Source organism: Morus notabilis, unplaced genomic scaffold (genome assembly GCF_000414095.1).
Source record: "Morus notabilis unplaced genomic scaffold, ASM41409v2 Scaffold1032, whole genome shotgun sequence".
In the NCBI taxonomy this organism is placed as follows: domain Eukaryota; kingdom Viridiplantae; phylum Streptophyta; class Magnoliopsida; order Rosales; family Moraceae; genus Morus; species Morus notabilis.
The window spans coordinates 177,066-197,661 of NW_010366892.1; the positions used below are offsets into that span (position 1 = coordinate 177,066).

Here is a 20,596-nt window from a genome sequence, read left to right on the forward strand (position 1 = left end):
GCAAAATAATTGGTCTAGAAATGGAACTATTTACATCCCTTGAATTTAAGGAAACATATCCAAAACGCAACCTTGTGCATTAAATAAAACATGAGAATTAATGACAATCTGTTCAACTGAGGTCTCCAAACAGAATACAACAAACCTTCCCCATTAATATGATCAATTTAAAATATTTGTTAGGAAAAATTTTAAAACATTATTACATAACAATATATCATAATTATCATTATCTCTATATGGACACGGACGACTCTAAATCCCCTGTAAGAGCATATTTACGTCAAGTTGTGGACCCACAACAAAACGGCATGAGTAGTCACTATACACGCCTTAATCTTCATGCCCACCACTACCATCAGACTCATGTGCTTGTACTTTCTATATTTTATTCATTTGGCGAATACAATCAACTTAATTATCATGCTGACAACAAAATAATAATAATAATAATAATCTTGAAAACAAACGTGGATTCTAATATTAAAATAATAAATTTTTTATAAAGAATAAAAATAAACCCAAATCTCATTTAAACACATAAACAAATTATTTTACTTTATATGATGAAATAAATTTCACACATAAACATACATATAAGTATTTTTTAGATAGATATATGTATTAATATGAATGTTATTTATATTATATATACATATATTAATATATAATATTTGGTATAAAAATTTTGTTCATATTGACAAAAGCCTTGAAGGGGGCAAAAAGAAAATCATTCGTGTATCAATTTAAGGCACTTTAGAGAAACCTTACAGGTTATAGGTTTACATTGACATACGTTGGGGACATAAATTGTTTTAAAAAATACCACAGCTACATTATCACACTGCGTTTAGAATACCAAAAATACTCTTAGGATACCGATAGGTCTCCGACCAAAATATCAGTATTCAACTGAGAGATTGTCGGTACCCAGCCACAAAACTAGTATCCAACCGAAATACCTGGCGATACTCGGTGGACAACTGCTAGTATTGGCTATAGAGGTCGTCAGTAGCTACCAACCATCGGTGCCAACCGAGTCACCGATATTTGGTTAAGATATCAATTGATATGTGCTAAGATACCAGTTACCAATCGGTAAGCACCGACTCATCGTCCGATAACCATCCAAATTCACCGGAACCACCGTTGTCGGCGACCTCCAAATGGAAGCAAAATCACCAAAAAGAAAAAGCAAAATATAAAAACTAACAAAACATCATAAATTAGATCACATGAACAAAACAAAAAAAAAACACACACACACACACACACACATCCGTCCATGAGAGCTGATATGGGAGAGATCTCCCGTCGCGTGGAGGAGGTGGATCTCCTCCACACGACTACGACGGTGAGAGATCTCCTCCGCGCGGCGGCCGCGACGAAAGAGATCCGTTTTTCCCATTTCTTGCGAATCATACAATGCTGAGAACGAGAGGTCGTCGTGCTTCATATTTGGTGGCGGAGCTCCTCACAACGACGATGACTCACTACTTGGTGGTGGAGGATTCCTCGGTGATGGTGAGAAGAACGAGAGGTCTCCAGGAACTATAGGTCGCTGGAGCTCTTCGCAACGGCGATGGTTCACTACTGGCGGCAAAGAGCTTCTCAGCGATGGTGACGTGATTTGAGAGAGCTCCTCAACATCGAGCTCCACTGAGAAAGCATGGCGGCGGCGGCTGTTGCATGGGGAAAGGAGACGAGAGAGAAGAAAGAGGAGAACATAAAATTAAAAACCCTACTCAGATTATTTAGGGATAGTTAGACTTTTTAGTTTAAATCTTTAGTCTGTTACATGACAACAAAAATTAGGCTCCGTTCACTTCGCGGATTCGAGTTTTTAATTCGAGCTGAGATGTGATATTTTCTAAGAGTTTTTCACTGTAGCAGAAAAAGTCAGATGTGACATTTTTTGAGAAATTTTTACTGTAAAAACTTAAAACTGAAAACTCGAATCGGTGAAATGAACGAGTCATTACTTAAGACAATGGTAGAAGTCAATTCTTACTTTTTTTTTTTTTTTTCATGTGGCACATTTCCTAAATATCGTATTGATTTTTCCGCCTAAATATTAGGCAGATCCAACAATGGTGCCAATAATTTACAGATCTCTACATGAATTCAGGGCGTGCAACTTAATTTGATAACCACAAATTATAAGGTGAAAAAAAAGAGGATAAAAAATGGCTTCAAATGACAAAATCAATCGGTACAAATTCCAACTCATCAAGCTGTATTTTTTATAGTTCAAACCCCTTATTCATCATGTAATATAAAACTCTTGAAATTGGTAAGAATATTGATTTTAATTATAAGACAACAACTAAAAATTAGAACTCACCAACAAATCAGAAAATATTTTAATTGATGAATTTGTTGCTTCTACGTACTCATGATGGCCTTTACCGTTATTGTCGTAGTTGTAGTTATAATTAGTGTGCCAGTTCAACTTCAACTCCAACTCCATCCAATCCAAAAGAAAAAAAAAATTAAAAAATGGAAAGAAGGATTTTCCTTTTATAAATTTCCACACATAAATGAATTATTCGTTTTTATCAGCCAGAAAATGAATAAAATATAGAAAGTACAAAAGTCTTGTTTCTTCCGGTAAAACAGATCAATTTCTTACAACAAAAATATTTTATTTTATTATATATGGTGTACGTACTAAAATTTCCACAAAAGAATATCATAAATTGGAATCTATTTCCATTGTAAATAAAACAAAGATTCAGTTAAGTCTTTTCTTTTTTGGAGAAATTTCAAGTGAAGCCATTTAATTGTATTGAAAAGGATATTAAACTACACAATTGTGATGAAAAGTTACTAATCTTCACTTCATTTTATGTAAAAATTAATTATTTCTTATACTCAAATTTAAATAATTAATTTTATTATTCTCATAAAAAATTTAAATTACAAATATTAGAATTAAAAATCATAATTTAAGTATACCTTTAAAATGAGTCTTTAATGAGAAATGTTTTCAACAGAAAAACCTTAAATTCAGGCGAAATTAAATTCCATCATTTTATGTAAAAAAGACTTTCGAAGGAGATTGGGGGGACCATCAAAAAAATTTTCTGGTATTAAACGTTGGGAAAACTTTACTAAAAGAAAAAAGGGGGAAACTATTATCCACGTATGCATGATCTAATCAAAGATCAAAAGTCCGAAGAGAATGGGAGGCCACGTCGGAGTGAATGAATATTCATAAAATAGAATAAAAAAACAGGGCAAAATAAATAATAATAAATAATTAAAAAATAAAAAGAAAGAAAGAAAGAAGAAATATAGGAAAACTCAAAAAAATATTCTCGTAACAGTTAAAAGGCATTCCCTTGTGTCGATGCCGCTTAATTCTCGGCAATGTCGCTCTCCGACGCCCGAGATTGAACCTGTGCGCCTAAGCCACGCTCTCTTTTCTCCTTCCCCAAATCTCCAATCCCCAACTTCCTATTCTTCTCATTCTCCGAGCCGATCGGCCCGATTTCCACGCCAATGGCTGCTCTGAAGCTCCGCCACGTAGCTCCGATGGAGAGATATGGCTTTCTAGAGCGTGCGAAAAATCAGGTATTCAGTTTTTCTTTTCTTTCTCTCTCTCTCTCTCTTTTTCGTTTTCTATATGGTTTTTCTTTTGCGTCGATTTTGATCGTTTGAAGCTTGATAGTTGACGAGCTTCTCGATTATACTGGGCGTAATTTACTCCTAATCGTGATATGCTGATTGATCTTTCGTCCGTCTGTTTGTTCTCGATCTGTTTGGCTGGTGATTTCAAGGTTTTGATGGAAATTCTGTTGAATCTGAATGGTTTAAGTGGTTAATTCTCTGAATTTTCGTTTTGGATCTTTGATGCTGTTGCAGGCGAGGAGTTATTGAAGATAAGGGAATTGAATTGTTTTTATTTGCTGGTTTCTGTGTAGTTCTCGTCTGTTTTGTGAAGGATCCAAGTTTTGTTTCGTGAGGATTGTACAGTCAAACCGAGCTTCTAGATAGAGTGTATATATATATATATATATATTTTTTTTTTTTTTAAATTCTTTCGTGTGAAAATTTTTGATTTTGGGTGGGATTGGAGAGAAGAACATATCAGTAAGGAACCGATTCTGAAGCTAGGGCGATGATTTGCAAGGTTTGTTGATTTGACTTTTAAGTTTTTCCTTTTTAAAAAAAAAATTTAATTATGATTATTATTCGTTTTAATTTTAATTTCTCCTCGAGAAGTAAATTGTTCAATGACTATTTGGGAAAGAAATTTAAGTGGAAGTTTTGGGTACAGTCTCTTGACAGGGAGATCAGGTTACATGTTCTTGATTTCTGGGTCGAAAGGATATAGCAGCTCAAAGCTGAGAAGTGTTCTTTATGGCGCTAAACAGGCCTGACAACTTGTTTGATTCCATGACCAATGAGGTTCCTGGTCCATCGGGTCGTTGGATCGGCCAAGAATCAACCCCGATTGTTCCAACTGTGATAAAGAATGTACATAACAACATCTCTGTACAGACTGGCGAGGAATTTTCCAAGGAGTTTCTTCAAGATCGTCTTCCGGTGAGGAGAGTTACTGCGGTAGCTGATATGGTCCAGGACCGGGAAAAGAAGGCTGGGATTAATGGTAATCAGAACTCTCAACTGGCCTATGAGGACCTTACTCGTATCCTGGGGTTGAGGAGAATGGATTCAGAGTGTGCTTCTGAAACATCTGAATTTGTCTCTGCAAAAGGGTCTTCTAAAGAGGTTGATGTTGAAGCTTATGTTGATAAACGAAGCAGAAGCAACAAGGAGAATGGTGATAACGGACATGGATTAAGGAAGGCTTTCAGTGACCTGAATTGTGACCAGACTGGTGGAACCAATGTTCCACCCAGCTACAAATCTGAATCCCCTAATTCCAACAACATTAACGGCTCAGGAGTATCAGATGGCTCACAGTCTGGGAAGGTAAAATTTCTCTGCAGTTTTGGTGGAAAAATTTTGCCGAGGCCTAGTGATGGGAGATTGAGATATGTTGGGGGAGAGACGCGTATTGTCTCCATCAGGAAAAATATTTCATGGGATGAGCTTGTCAAGAAAACTTCCAGCATTTGCAACGAACCACATGTCATAAAGTACCAGCTTCCAGGTGAGGATCTTGATGCTCTTATTTCAGTGTCTTCTGATGAGGATCTTCAAAATATGATAGAGGAATACAATGGGATTGAAAGGCAAGATGGTTCTCAGAGGCTGCGGATCTTTTTGATTCCCTTGGGTGAATCTGAAAATGCATCTCTTGAGGCAAGCACCAAACAGCAGAACAATCAAGACTACCAATATGTTGCTGCTGTGAATGGGATGGTAGACCCTAGTCCTAGGGCAGGAGAGGAAGCAAGTCAAGTGGGAGCTAAGACTTCCCAATTTCCTACAGAGGTTAATAGCGATTCTAATGCCTTGAATCCTAATAAGTTTTCAGAATCCCTGAATATAAATGTATCCCCAACTCAATCTCCTCCATTTTCTCCAGTTCTATGCCCTCAAGGAGACTCCAAGAATATTCAGAAAAAATCACATGGTAATAATAGCTCGCATAGAGGTAGTAATGAGAGCAACTGCTCTCTCGTGATTACACAATTACCACTTCAGAACTCCAGCACTAATATTGGCAGGGTAAATCCAGAGGCAGTAAGTTTGATGAATTATCACCAGCCTAGTTTTACGCAGTTAGAGCAGTTGCATGGAGGAAAATTTCAGGACCACAATCCCAGCAAAGAGTTTATAAGACCTTCAGCTGTTGGTCAAAATGATGGCGAGTTTGATATATTCTCCCATGACAAACAAGTGCACAAGGAAAGGATATTTCATTCTGAAAAGCCAAGTACTCGCCCAGAAGATTTAACAGGTTTATTGTCAGACTATGGTGATTCTCATCAGGGAATGCCACATGCGTTTTCTGATTCGAAACTGCAAGAGAGCGGAAGGAAGTCTGCATACTGTTCACAAGAAGGAGTGAGCGCATCACCTCCCTTGGCCTATGCAAAGGCTCAGTTGTCTTTGCTACTGAACTCAGGTGCCCTGCAAGAAACGACGTCCCAATTGCATGGCAACATTAATGTTCTCAATCCTATACAAACCAACTTACTTGATGATGAGTCCGTTGGATTGCAAGGTAGAAATTTGTCAAATTCTTCTATGTCTATAGAATCAATGGGCTGGAATGAACCTACTCTCAAGGGTACTGGTGACATTCATAACAGTTTCCAAACAGCTAAAGACAACCTTAGTGAATCTAATTCCACGTTACTGGATCAGTCTGAGGAAGATTCTTTGAGTTTGGGAATGGTTAAGAGGCGTGATGAGAAAAATCCTTTCTTGGATCAAGATGAAAAGGTTTGTGAAGGAAGTTTAGCTGCAGCTGGAATGGAATGCACGAACAATTTGGACCGTCTTACCCCAAATCCAAGTACAATTTTTACTATTGGCTCTCAGGAGAGGCTTCCTGTATCCTCAGGCATTGATTTATTGCCTTTGGTAGATGGCTTGACGGAGCATCCCAAAAAACCCCAATGTGACAATACTCTCTCTGAACTCCTTCCCATGAGTCAAAAAAATGCTGCTGATCAGGATTGTGCTATGAATGGGAAAATGGACGGTCAACAAAGCAATGTTGTGGAGGCTATGAACTCTGAAGTTTCAAGCTTATATCCAACTGCCGGACAACCCCATCATGGTCTAAACCCTTTGGGTGATCTTTTGACTGGATTATGCAGTGATCCGGTACTCCGTGAACCTACACAGCTTCATCCTGTTGCTAGTAATGTGATTTCTGAACCCATGCTGACAACCTCTGTAAATTTGTTTCAATTACCACTTAATGCTGGTCCTGGTATAAGCTCCAATTTGCCAAAGAGTGACCAGGTGGTGCAAAATCCAAGCCAAGATAGTGCAGTTAAGCGAGAGGTTTCCCTCCTTGATATGGACTTTGTAAGCTACCCCAATCAGAATTTCGAAGAGATTGACTTTGGAGTTTCTACTGATTTGAAGTCTAACATGGAAGATATCACGTTGGTGCAAATGAATCTTTCTAGTAATCATAACAATCCGTCAGTGGCAGTGACGCAATATGTTACGGATGAAACCAGTGGTGATGCTATATCCCCTGCTGCAACAGAGGTAGATAGCATTGTTCCAGAGACTGATTCTGAGGTAAAATTCGAGTTCATCTGGAGTTCTAAAACCAAAAATAGAAAATTATGCATTTTCTTCTGGGAGTGATTTTTTTTCCCCTCCTTCCATAGGATGCCAAAACTGACGGAGACAAGAATGAACCATTTAGTGATGCAATGATAGCTGAAATGGAAGCCAGCATCTATGGCTTACAGGTTTTTCACCACTTCTTACTTTCAACTTGACTGTATACTGGCTTTTCTGTTTATGACATCACAATATCTTGCATACCGTGTGTACAACATTGTATGTGTTTATAAGAAATGTTATATTTTTCTGTCTGGAGCCTTTATGACTCATCTGACATATGCAATCATTAATTATGATCTATCTCAGGTGATTTCTCGGTCTTGTTGCTGAACATTGAAAGTAGTTCTCCTGCACTAAGTAGCTTTCAAAATTTTAGCAGTTGACTTCTTTTTGTAGTTTTGTATAGACTATGAAGAAGTGAGAATTATCCTTTTATATCATTTGGTAGGTTGTTTCTCATATTAACTAGCTTTTCTGTAAGAGAGCAACTTCTTAATGCAAATGAAGCCAACTGTTAACTCCAGAAAATTTATCAAACTTGTGGTTGTACATGCAACTGAATTATACAACTTTTATGTCCAGATTATAAGAAATGCTGATCTTGAAGAACTACGAGAGTTGGGATCCGGTACATATGGTACCGTTTATCATGGAAAATGGAGGGGATCAGATGTTGCTATAAAGAGAATTAAGAAGAGCTGTTTTTCTGGGAGATCTTCCGAGCAAGAACGATTGGTGGGTCCATTTGTTAATTTCTTCGCAGTGCATTTTCATTCTTTTTCGCTTACCCTTATATCTTCCACACACCACATCCGCCAAATGATGATTACTTGTTTTGGAAATTCTACTTGTTTAATTGTCATTGAGATTTTAGGAAATGCTTCAGACATTAGTTGTGAGTTATATGTATTCAACGATAAATGTTCACCAAAAAAGAATGTTGATTTTATCTGGCATACGAGAATTGTGTGTGGCTAAATTTTATATAATCATTGAACATAAAAATTTATGTCTTGCGTGAAAAGTTAAACTTGTCTGTTAATTGTTTTTTTTTAAAACAAATTGCTATATTAGTTGTCCGTATTTCGAGCTGAACCTTTTTGTCGTGGCTATATCAGACAAAAGACTTCTGGAGAGAGGCACAGATCCTCTCAAACCTTCATCATCCAAATGTGGTTGCATTTTACGGGGTAGTACCAGATGGAACTGGAGGAACCTTGGCAACCGTAACTGAGTATATGGTGAATGGATCACTTAGGCATGTCCTACTCAAGAAGGATAGGTAATTCAGCTTCATTTCTTTTACACAACATATCTGATTCCTGCTGTTATTTATACGTTTCTTGGAACATGGAGCAGATCACTTGATCGTCGTAGAAAGCTTATAATTGCCATGGATGCAGCATTCGGCATGGAATACTTGCACTCAAAGAATATTGTCCATTTTGATTTGAAATGTGATAACTTGTTAGTCAACCTAAGGGATCCACAACGACCTATATGCAAGGTAAATATTTCAGAATGCCAATTTACATGTTCAAAGAAGGATATAATGCTGCTTCATGATTACATATTGCTTTCAGCAGGGTTGAAAGGCATAAAAGAATGAAAAAGTCTATTGAGAAACGAGATAGTATACTCCCAACTTACTTTCTGAAGTGTCCTGATGATACTCTGGCATAAATTGATTTAAGTGGAAAGTTTATCCATTTTCCTATTATAGTTAGCTGGGAGCCGTATCTTGATGCACCGGGGGCTTTCTAGATATATTTAGTTTCCAAGTTCCCAGGCTTACTTATTGGACATCTTGATAATTAAGCATCTTTTCTGTAGGTTGGAGATTTTGGATTGTCGAGAATCAAACGCAATACTCTGGTATCTGGTGGAGTGCGAGGAACGCTTCCATGGATGGCACCGGAACTTTTAAATGGTAGCAGCAGCCGGGTTTCTGAGAAGGTTGGTAGGACTTTGCTACGTATCTAAAAGAAACAAATTATTTTTTTGGCAAAGCGATCAACACAACGATTTCAATTTTGACAGGTTGATGTTTTCTCATTTGGCATTTCGATGTGGGAGATATTGACCGGGGAAGAACCTTATGCAAATATGCATTGTGGTGCGATCATTGGTAAGTTAATATCCTTGTCCCTGCCATTTTAACTGGATCGTAGAATTAGCTCCGGAGTTTTTGGTTCCCTTTTGTTTCTGCATGTTTACTTTCCCGTGTTCGCCTAAGAATTACATACCAAATAAGCACTGATGCTTCTTTTCAATTTTATTTTTCTTATGTGGGTAACCTGCATTATAGGGGGGATTGTGAAGAACACTCTCCGACCTCCTATTCCCGAACGCTGTGATCCTAATTGGAGGAAGCTAATGGAAGAGTGCTGGTCGCCGGAACCTGAAAGTCGGCCATCATTCACCGAGATTACTAACAGGTTGCGGTCTATGTCTATTGCGCTTCAAGCAAAGGCACAGAACAACACGACAAGAGTGGTCAAAGCCTAACATGTCCCGGTGAGTAAACAAACGTAAATATGTATATGCACAGCACAAGAGTTCCAACTTCATTTACCTGGGCTCGTCGATAAGCCTCATTGAATAGTAATTGGGCTGTGGATCAGCAATTTTGTTGGGGGACCGTCCTTGCAATTTAATGGGTCTATTGTTTTTCTTCTTCCCCCAATGTTTATAAAAGATGTGTTCATTTGTTTATTCTTTGTCCTCTACATAAAAACATCAGATCAGAGTAGCGAGTGATGCAGAGACGATCTAGAGCCTTTTTGTTTAGTTTAGTATCACGTTTTTCTTTTCCTTTTTTTTTTTTTTCTGGAGAAACGCGTCCATATTATATTATGTATATATACACGGAAAAACATAAGAGTATCATTGCTAGTTTATGTGCTCCGAAGTTTCTGTTCTACACTTCCCTTTTTTTGCCCTCTTTTTTTATATCTTGAAGGATTTTTTTAATGAATTTTTATGAATAGTTGCAGTGGATATTCAGGCCCGTTCATTTCACCAATTTAAGTTTAAAATTTGAGTTTTGTTATAGTAAAAAGCTCTCAGAAACGGTCACATCTAATTTTTTGCTACAGTAAAAAGCTCACATAAAGTTACATTTCAACTCGAATCAATGAACTAAACGGGCCCTCAATTATTCTTGATTACTGTCAAAACAAGCCTCCAATTGAGAGCATTTCGCTTGCTCCAATTGTTCTTTCCCTCTGTCCAAGCAAGCCTCCGACGACTCCAATTGAGAGCATTTCGCTAGCTCCAATTGTTCCTTCACGCCATCCAAACAAGCGTCCTACGCCTCCAATTGAGAGCATTTCACTAGCTCCAATTGTTCTTTTGCACCGTCCAAACAAACCTCCAATTGCTCATGAAACTTGTCCACACAAAAGATGCAGATACTCTATTCACAGAATCATGACCTTGTGATTATCACACACACGCGCACACACAAAAGACCTTGTGCATGTGCACACACAAAAGACCTTGTGCATGTTTCGTGCTACTCGTTATCAAAACAAACAAAATTTGATTGAATAAATGGACACATAGGCGCAAGTTGAGTAGAGTACAAGTTGTAAACATCAAAACAAAAGAAAGCGGTGCTAGTTGAATTTTTCTCTTTTACACAACTCTACATGAAAAAGTAGGTAAAGAAAATTTGCACGCCATAAATAAAAAGATCTCAATATTTCCAGTGCATATTCCAAGCAAATCATGAACAATTTCTTGGGAAAAAATTGTCCAGGAAAGCTAGTTTTTGGATTGCTGTCTTATCCCACTACACTCTTCTATGAAAGTTGATGAAAAGAACAATGATCAATATTTGCAGAAAACAAGAACAAAATTAGAAAATACCAATGGCACCAACTATAACAAAACACGATAACTATCCAAGTAGTAAAACGCGCGTGTCCACTGGATCAGAATTAATATAAAGCCTAATCTAGACAAGAATTCAGTGATTTAATTTGAATATAATAGCTTATTCGCATGCATTTTCTCCATCAATCTTGAGGAAGCCAAACCGTTGATGCAGCTGAAACCAGTTTTATTAGCTCATGGATGAGTGCTTTCAAATTCGCAAACTTTTTCATCTTCAACCTATTAGAATGTTTTTCTCATCACTTAATGTTGCACCAAAAAGAAGGAAAAAAAAGAAAGAAAAAAGACCATCCCATTTCCGCTAACCGAAAAAAGAAAATGAAAATAAATACCATAAAAGCTAGGAAAAGAAGGGCAGAGAAAAGGAAGGGCAAAAGAAAAAAAAAAAAAAAAGGCTTACTTTGTCTGCAGTAAGGTCTGAGGACTCCGATAGGGGAAGGCAGAAGGCTTGACAGAAGAAAATATGAGAGCAAACACAAATCGGGCAAAATAAAATAAAAATGAGTAGTGAAAGAACTAGGCCGAAAATTTTTTTTTTTTTGCCAAAGAGTGCTTGTACGCGTGTTTAAGAAATAGTAATGAAGTAAAAAAAGGGGGCAAAAGTTGGTTATTTTTTATTGGCTTGATCCTATTTTGGTCTTTTAAATTTTTTTCTTTTTCTTTTGAAAAGTTTTTAAAACTTCTCATCATTGATCATTTGATCTATCATTGTTCCGAGTTAGAAAGCACGTGAATGTCATGTACAAGGTTGTTAAAACATTTCGCAGTGTAATAACAAATACTAAGCTCGTGCCAAACTTCTAAAGCTTTGAAGGCGACGAAACCAAAGGGAACCAAAAAAAAAATCATAGGCCCTGAGCAGGTCAAGCTTTATAATCAGTCATGGAAGTGGAAGTTTTTGGAGGACAACCACAAGACGCCAAATCATTTTTTTCCCCCTATAAAACCAAAATTAGTAACTAATTCTTAGTTTTCAAAACCAAAACTTATAACTGGTTCTCAGTTTTCAAAATCATAAGTTGCCAAATTTTCATTTGTAATTCGGTTGGGACAGGACATATGTTTTAGCACTCATACCTACCAAGCAAAATTCCTATAAAAAATAAAGGACAAAAAATTTCAAGCACAGCCACCACACCCCATCAAGCAACGAAGAAATGGTGGAGCTCCAACCAACAGCTACATGAATGTAGGGACTACTTTTAGACAACTCGGTAAATAGAGGATTAATGGTACAAGTTACCAAGATGTTATTAATGTCTCGTTCACTTTGTAAATTTAAATTGAGATGTGACATTTTTTTTTAAATTTTTAACTGTAACAAAAAAAAATTAAATATTTTTTAAGAGTTTTTAATAATATAAACCTAAAATTAAAAATTAAAATTGGTGAAATGAACGAAATATAAGGCTCTGTTCATTTCGTTTATTCGAGTTTAAAATTTGAGTTTTGTTACAGTATAAAACTCTCACAAACAATCACATCTAATCTTTTTACTACAATAAAAAATTTTCACATAAAATCACATTTCAATTCAAATTAAAAATTCGAATCAGCAAATTAAACAGGCCGTAAACTTATATAACTCGAGGTTCAAAAATAAAATTAACCCATAAAAAAAAAGGCATTTGGAACAGCTTAAGGGGAAAAAAACACAGTCAAAAAGCAAAATTAAAGCTTGCGTTCGAAGAAAGCAACGCACAGAAAGAGGAAGAAGAAAAGAAAATGGAGTGGAGTTAGAGTCCACGAGCCCAGCTCCGCTACTACAAGGGTTGGGCTCCGTCTTTGACAACTCTGTCAATAATGATGTTGGGGCCCAATTTCCAAAAGGAGAGTTAAAGATAGAAAGGAAAGAGAAGTAAGTAGGTGTAAAAGGTATGGAGAAAAAAAAAAGAAAGTAAAAGTAGGTGTAATTGTGTAAAAGATTGCCATTAAAGAGCAAAAAAAAAGAGTGATGTTATCGAACTTTTGGGAGTCAAGGGCAGACTGTTCTCTCTCGCAGACCCAAATTCTCCCGACTCTCCAAATAATCTTTTTTTTTTTTTCTTTTTCCTTTATTTGAAGGAATCCAAAAGCATTTTTAAATATATATGAAAGCATCTCTGAGAAAAAAAAAGTGCACAAAAAGCGTCGGATTTTAAAATTTTAAAGGAAGTAGGTAGGCGGAGGTATACCTACCAATATGAAGGTAAATAAATAATACATTTTTTTATTAGAGAATATCTATATAATCAAAAGACAGAAAAATTTTGTCGGATCCTCGCATGAAATAAATGCTAAATTTGGACGGTTGGGATACTTGAAAAATAAAATATTAAACAAGATCGAATATTTTGGACGGTGAAAAAACAAAAACAAGATTGTTAACTTGAATGCTTAATAAAATATTAATACCATTAAAAAAATAATAATAATATATTGACTCGAGACGCACGAGGTGAACGTGAAGTGCGATCTTTCTCGTAAAAAGACAACCGCAACAATCCTCCTATTCGTCTTTTTATTTTTATTTTTTATTTTTGCGGAAATTAACCTTTGCATTTCCAGGGTCAATTCTCCGTTGACCGCTTTTGATTGGTTGAAATTTTCCTAATCCCATTTTTACCTTTGGGCATTCTCCAAACAACCACCACTTGTTAGTCAAGATTCGGCTGATTCGCATACACACACAATATATATATATATATATATATATATATATGTGTGTGTGTGTGTGTATATATACATACACACATAATAATAATTTGTCCCTCCACGAACTATAGTGGAACTTGTAAGGAAGACAATTGTTCCAGAGTTGCGGACACCATAAATGGAGAAGGCGGCTGAAAGACAGAGAGTTCTTCTTCAACATTTATCTCCCACTTCTTCTCAAACCAACGATACTGCTTCTCTCTCCGTGAGTTTCACTTCCTTTGCTACAATACAAGCCTAATATTGTAGTAGTTCCTCGTTCTGGTTTCTTTTAGATTTCTCGATTCTGTTGTCTGATATACATTTGAAGTTGCGTTTGAATAATCTTTCTCATCTACAGATCTGCAATTTTTAATGTTTGAATGTCTTGTAGGCTTCGATATGCGCGGCTGGTCAGAGTGGTGCGTACCAAAGGACTGCTGCTTTCGGGGATGATATTGTTATTGTCGCGTAAATTTCTCTCTTTGATCCAAGAAAAATGAAGTTTTTGACTTGTGTTTTTATGTATATCTTTTCACTTTGATGATGTTCTCTCAATATGCTTTTTAATAATCGAACAGGGCATGTCGAACTGCTATTTGCAAAGCAAAGCGAGGGGGTTTTAAGGACACTCCGGTTGATGATCTACTCGCTGCTGTTTTGAAGGTTAGGAAGCATTTGTTGATATCAGGCCTAAAGAATTTCTTGTTCTCAGTTTTAGTTCGGAACACACGGTTAATTTTATTTATGCAGCCGAACTTGAAAATTTGTCTCAGCTTTGCACTTTTCATTGTATTTTGTTGATTTTTGGATGGAAGATGACGAATTCTGTCTCAGAAATTCGGGGAAATGCGACGGAAGGTGCAAACTGAAACAATTTCTAGATTTAGAAATTGTGGAGTGAGACAATCTTCAGGAGTTTCTAAGTAGTTTTCCTTAATAATAATATTAATAATAATAAAATAGTGATTATTCCCTTGATTTAAAATTAATGGGTTCTCAATGTAGGCTGTGATAGAGAGAACAAATTTGGACCCGAGCGAAATAGGGGATATTGTTGTTGGCACAGTTTTGGCACCTGGCTCAGTAAGAGCAATTGAATGCAGGATGGCAGCAATCTATGCTGGTATCCCTGGTAAGTTTATGATTTGTTTAGTCTATTCATCACGATTAACTTTTGTTCCAATTATGCATATTTATGGATCTAACAATATCACATGGCCATATATGTTACGATTCTAATGTTAATCATCCTTTGTCATAAAGATAAAACATGAATCAGAGAGGATACTTCCCTTTAATTAGGTATAATTGCCTCAGTAGATTGTATAAAGTCCATGACTTTGGAATTTGATTAATCTCGTTTTTCCAGATACGGTGCCTGTCAGAACAGTCAACCGGCAATGTTCGTCGGGTCTTCAGGCAGTTGCTGATATTGCTGCTTCAATAAAAGCAGGATATTATGACATTGGTGAGTGAAGTTTTATGAAACTTGTGCCTCTCTTGATGACCTTCGTCAACAAACTGATATTCTTTTGTGGATGCAGGTATTGGAGCTGGAGTGGAGTGTATGACAATAGACAGTATGGCATTATCGGAGCACGTTGCCAAGAACCCGAGGGTATGCCACAGACTCATAGCTATTCGTGTTCTCATTTTTCACATTTTTGTTTTTCCTGCTCGAAAGGATAAAACTAAGCCGGAGAAAATGGTTTTGTTGGCTGAATGTTGTGGTCTTAACAGCTACAAGTATTTACACAAGCCCGCGACTGTCTTCTTCCAATGGGTATGACTTCTGAAAACGTTGCAGAACGTTATGGCGTGACCAGGCGGGAGCAAGACCAGGCTGCTGTAAGTCTCACATATAAACTGTTAATTTAAGTTGCATTAACAACAGATACAGAAGCATAATGCAGTAGTTGTAATGACTTGAATAAATGTGTGTAGGTTGAATCTCATAGGCGTGCTGCTGCGGCAATCGCTGCTGGTAAATTCAAAGAAGAAATTATCCCGGTTTCTACCAAGGTAAAGGCAAAACTTCCCCCATGGTAATTCTACATTTTCCGGTGTTTTGGATATTGATGATATTGTCTACATCAGATTGTGGACCCAAAAACTGGAGAGGAGAAGCCTGTTATAATTTCTGTGGACGAGGGAGTCAGGCCAAATACAAACTTGAATGATTTGGCAAAGCTGAAGCCTGCATTCAGGAAGGATGGTTCTACAACTGCAGGTATTACGATATAGTCATGAAGTTCCGTTCAAGTCGTGAATTTCTATTTTATTTTGCGTCTTTTTTATTAGCATTTTGATTTGGCGTTTTACATTTTAACATTTTTTTCTTTCTTCAGGGAATGCTAGTCAGGTGAGTGATGGGTCTGGAGCAGTTCTTCTCATGAAGAGAAGTTTGGCTATAAAGAAGGGGCTGCCTGTTCTTGGTGTCTTCAGGTATGAGGTGTATGATTATCCTGAGTCACACACACACACCCACACATAATATATTTTTTAGTTGAAACCTTATTATTATACAAAGATGATTGAGCTTTGGAGCTTCAATTGTACGCTGACAAACAACGTATTCATAACCAGGTGGGTTAGAAGTGTACAGATAAATTGTAAAAATGAATTTCCTTGGGAGCTTTCTTTTTATGTTTCGTTCAACATACAACTTTGCACATTCTTGCAGGAGTTTTGCTGCTGTTGGCGTTGATCCCGCTGTTATGGGCATAGGTCCAGCTGTTGCGATCCCGGCTGCTGTGAAGTCTGCCGGTCTTGAGCTTAATGATATCGATTTGTTTGAGATTAATGAGGTAACAGATGTTCTAGGGCTAAGCTGATTGCATAATTTTTAAACATTTATGGCTAACCAACCTTCTTTGCTTGCCTCCAGGCCTTTGCTTCTCAATACGTGTATTGCATTAAGAAACTGGGGCTTGATCCTGAGAAAGTCAACGTCAACGGAGGCGCTCTTGCTCTTGGTCATCCTTTGGGTGCTACAGGTATATACAATCCGAAAACTTCCCAGCACATAAATTAAACTACCATCTATTTCAACTGTTTTTGCCACTTAAAACCAATGTATATGACTCTACACAAGCACACACTTGTATGCAGCATACTTGATCATCCAAAGAAAAAGTAAACTCATGTTCTACCTTTAAAGAATTTTTGCATTATCGCGGTTGAATCTTTACCCTCACTTGACTTTAGTTTCCTAAAGTTAACGTGCTCCGGTCGGTGTCAGGTGCCCGCTCGGTCTCAACTCTACTGAATGAGATGAAGCGGCGCGGGAAGGATTGTCGCTTTGGCATCATCTCCATGTGCATAGGTCTCTTTCTGTCCAAAACTCTCGACAACATTGAGTGAAAATAACAAAGATATTTAGTGATTTGGCTGAACAACAAATTATATGTTCATTTTGGCAGGGTCTGGTATGGGAGCTGCAGCTGTGTTAGAAAGAGGGGACTCGGTTGACGAGCTACGCAATGCCAGAGCAGCTTAAGGACAATTCTTTCTCAGAGGAGTGCAATCCAAGCTGATTTTTGCAGCTGCTATATATAACGTTAATAACAAATATTGTCTCTTTAATAAGACTGATAGAGTCGTGTGGGCTTTTTGGAGTTTGGTCGCATATTGTTTTTTTTTTTTTTTTTTTTTTTTTCTCTTTCTTTGAAGATTACCTATAATTATTTTCAATCGCTTCTACCTTTCAATTGAATTTAATTTAGGTCGCTTTGATCCCACAAACAACAAAATACCAAAACTGACTAATCTAGGCTGTAGTTCTAGCAATATGTGTTGGTGTTTTGCTGAGATGGTGAGAATTATTATCCTTTCAGGAGAGACACGAGTGGGATTAAGAAGTAAATTTACTCATATAACCGTCGATTAAATTTTGTCTTTTTGATTTAAGAAATTAAATTATATACTTATCGAAATCATGTAAACTATAAGATCGAGAGTCCCATTACCAATCTCATTTGTTAACGTTCTAAGATAAAAATGAGTGAACATAGGATTGATTCTTATATTTTATACCCACTACTAAAATACTTGCAGAGTTTATTTACTTGCTGTAATTGGTTTTCAACTTATTTCATAAATATATTAGGGGCGTCACATGTACTAGAACTGGCGAAAGTTGTCCTGTTAAATGCATCGTCGGGACGACAAAAGTGCCCTTTATAGCTTTCGTAATCTTTAATACTAGGGATACCAAAATCTCTTGTCCATAACCGCAGAGCATCATGGGAGGATACCGAAAATTACTGTCCGGCTGCTACTAGTTGCTAGATCGTTTCAACATCATATGGGACACTATCAACAAATATCATGATAGGATACCGGCGATTACCGATTATTACTATTGACATCTTGGTAGAATACTATTAGGACTATATTCGATATTGATCATATTTTAAACATGGTGATGATATGGCATTCTCTTTGCGAATTTTCTAAGGGAAGAGAGATAAATACCCTTTAAAGTGTATAAGTCTGGATTTTTACCTTATATTCTTTATTAATATTTTCTTTTTAGTCAAGTAACTATATTAATAAAAAGAGTATTAATAAAAAATAAAAGGTAAAAATCTAGACTCATCCAACAATTTTCTCTTCTTCTTCTTTTTTTTTCTCCTTCTTAATAGTCTATGGGTAAAATACGAGCTTGGCCCAATTTTCGGATGCTTGAATCTTTGGGCTTAACTTTCCGTTGGGGCAATCCTGCATGCACACCGCACACTCAGTTTCGGTCACTGTATAGAGGTTTCAACTTTCAACTAAATATTAAATATTTTTCTTTGCAAGAAGCTAGAGAATGGGATTGTCCACTGCAAAAGCCGGAAGAGCAGTGGTTTTAGGCCCGTTTGGTAACCTTTTTAAAATAATTTTATTCTCAATACAAAAATAAAAATAAAATTATTTTGAGAATTATTATAGGACCGATTCTGAAATTATATTTAGTTAGTTTTTTAAGAGATTATTTTAAGTATAATAAAAAAATAAAATCGTATTTAGTTATAATTATTAATTAATATATTATAACATTATTGATAAGTATTAGAAAATAAAAATAAAAAGGGAAAAATAAGTTTTAATCGTTTTCTATTTCCTTCGCAAAAATTATTCTCACTGTTTTTTATTTTCGTTTTCATTTTCAAAATATTTGCTAAACAAATACGGTTTGCAAATCGTTTTTATTTTCGCGCCTCCGAAGACGTGCAAAAACGTTTTCAAAAAACAAATAAAAATTAATTCTAAACGCACTCTTTATTTTTTATTCTTCATAAACCAGTGCAGTAAGTGTAGGTTTTAACATATCCAGAAATGCAACGGGCGTGTTCATATATATAATAGACTTTCAATCTTCTCGTATCACTGTTCTTATGTGCACTGTTGCAATTTCTAAGTCCACAATATACAACAATCCAATCTAAGTAACATCAAGGATCGTCTGATTGGTAGGTGTTCAGGCTAACCATATATTTGAACAGATATTTGCTTTAATTACAAAAATGTCGATTTTATAAGAATTTAATAATTATTTGAAATCTTCATTGAAAATCGATAATAATTTAAACCATTTGTTGGTAACTATTAATCAATTATCTATAATCTACCAAGAATCAATCATCAATTTACAAAGTCATATTTAAAAAAAAAAAGACATTTTTTTTTTAGTTTAGTAAAACCATGGACATGATTTAGTATGCTTTAAAAAAGATCATCCACTGCAATTTCTAATTATATTTTTATTTTTATCTTCTTTAATTTTCTTTTTAAATCCTTTATTTATTTATTATTATGTTATGATGGAACTCATGGCTTACTAGCTCAAGTTGGAACTCTCACTGGTATTTGGGATGGTAGTATTAACTATGAAGTAATGGAAATAGAAAATTTCAAAAACACATCTTTGTTTATGGGGCCGCTCGCATATTCTAATCATTTGAACACTTCAACTACTATACATTCTAAATCCTAATAGTGAGGTCTATACGTCATCCTTACCAAAGCAACGATGATGATATAGATATTGATTGGTCATACTAGAGTTGTCAAACGTGCCGTGTCGGGCCGGCACGGCACGCTTGACCCCAGGCCCATCACGGGCCTGGGTCGTGCCAGGCACGGCCCTACACAGTGCAGGGTCATGCCTGGGCCGGGCCTGAGAAGAAAAACTCAGGCCCGGTCCAGGCCCTGGCCCTAGTCCATAAGGGCCAGGGCCGGGCCTGGGCCCAGGCCCTTGATTTTTTTTAAATTTAATTAAAAAAAATATCAAATGCCCCAAAAGATGTGATTTTATTGAATTGACGTAATAGGAGTACACGTAAATGACTGCCTTGTTAAAAACCTTGCTAAGTAAAACCCGTGGGGAGATCGGGACAAAACCTTAGCGAAGGAAAAAAGAGTACAGTAGCTAGGAATAGTAAATTACAAACCTAAGTGCTTCCAGAAGATTCTGTTATTTCTAAGTTAGAAAAATATTCTTGCATCGAATCATCTGTGTATTGTTGTTTTCGTCTTCTGGCATCTTCCCAGTCTTTAACGCACATTAGTCCCTCCAAGATATCTGGATGCATTCTGCTTCTCTTCTCGTCAAGAATTCGGTTGCTTGCGCTAAAAGCTTGCTCCGATGCTACCGTTGACACTGGAGTTGTCAGAATGTCACGAGCTATTATGGACAGTGTTGGAAAATGATCTATCTTGCTCTTCCACTACTGTAAGATGTCTAGTTTGTCGTCATCGATTCCAAAATTTGCTTCAAAATATTTGACTAGTTCCGTAGACG

General features: G+C 36.5%; 2 protein-coding genes across 2 annotated transcripts; both read left to right on the plus strand.

The window, feature by feature from the left end:
* Positions 1–4,057: 4,057 nt before the first annotated feature.
* LOC21398289 lies at positions 4,058–10,137 on the plus strand. The gene is made up of 9 exons (XM_010111392.2): positions 4,058–4,135; positions 4,283–7,179; positions 7,272–7,355; positions 7,813–7,965; positions 8,349–8,512; positions 8,590–8,737; positions 9,064–9,186; positions 9,271–9,358; positions 9,539–10,137. The coding sequence occupies exons 2-9, from the start codon at positions 4,366–4,368 to the stop codon at positions 9,736–9,738; spliced, it is 3,774 nt and encodes a 1,257-aa protein (XP_010109694.1). The 5' UTR covers positions 4,058–4,135; positions 4,283–4,365; the 3' UTR covers positions 9,739–10,137.
* A 3,709-nt stretch (positions 10,138–13,846) lies between these two features.
* LOC21398290 (3-ketoacyl-CoA thiolase 2, peroxisomal) lies at positions 13,847–17,465 on the plus strand. Its single transcript, XM_010111393.2, has 14 exons — positions 13,847–14,029; positions 14,198–14,274; positions 14,385–14,469; positions 14,812–14,938; positions 15,176–15,274; positions 15,351–15,424; positions 15,547–15,654; positions 15,751–15,828; positions 15,904–16,036; positions 16,155–16,251; positions 16,490–16,613; positions 16,694–16,802; positions 17,048–17,131; positions 17,229–17,465. Exons 1-14 carry the CDS (start codon positions 13,943–13,945, stop codon positions 17,303–17,305), a joined length of 1,359 nt encoding a protein of 452 aa, XP_010109695.1. The 5' UTR covers positions 13,847–13,942; the 3' UTR covers positions 17,306–17,465.
* The last annotated feature ends 3,131 nt before the right edge of the window (positions 17,466–20,596 follow it).

Excerpts from the sequence above, each read along its gene's own strand:
- LOC21398289 (XM_010111392.2), top strand. The coding sequence starts at position 4,366 with ATGGCGCTAAACAGGCCTGACAACTTGTTTGATTCCATGACCAATGAG. Across the intron at positions 7,966-8,348 it reads CTTCCGAGCAAGAACGATTG|ACAAAAGACTTCTGGAGAGA; the intron begins GTGGGTCCATTT and ends TGGCTATATCAG. Across the intron at positions 8,738-9,063 it reads CACAACGACCTATATGCAAG|GTTGGAGATTTTGGATTGTC; the intron begins GTAAATATTTCA and ends TCTTTTCTGTAG.
- LOC21398290 (XM_010111393.2), top strand. The coding sequence starts at position 13,943 with ATGGAGAAGGCGGCTGAAAGACAGAGAGTTCTTCTTCAACATTTATCT. Across the intron at positions 14,275-14,384 it reads GATGATATTGTTATTGTCGC|GGCATGTCGAACTGCTATTT; the intron begins GTAAATTTCTCT and ends ATAATCGAACAG. Across the intron at positions 14,939-15,175 it reads AATCTATGCTGGTATCCCTG|ATACGGTGCCTGTCAGAACA; the intron begins GTAAGTTTATGA and ends TCGTTTTTCCAG.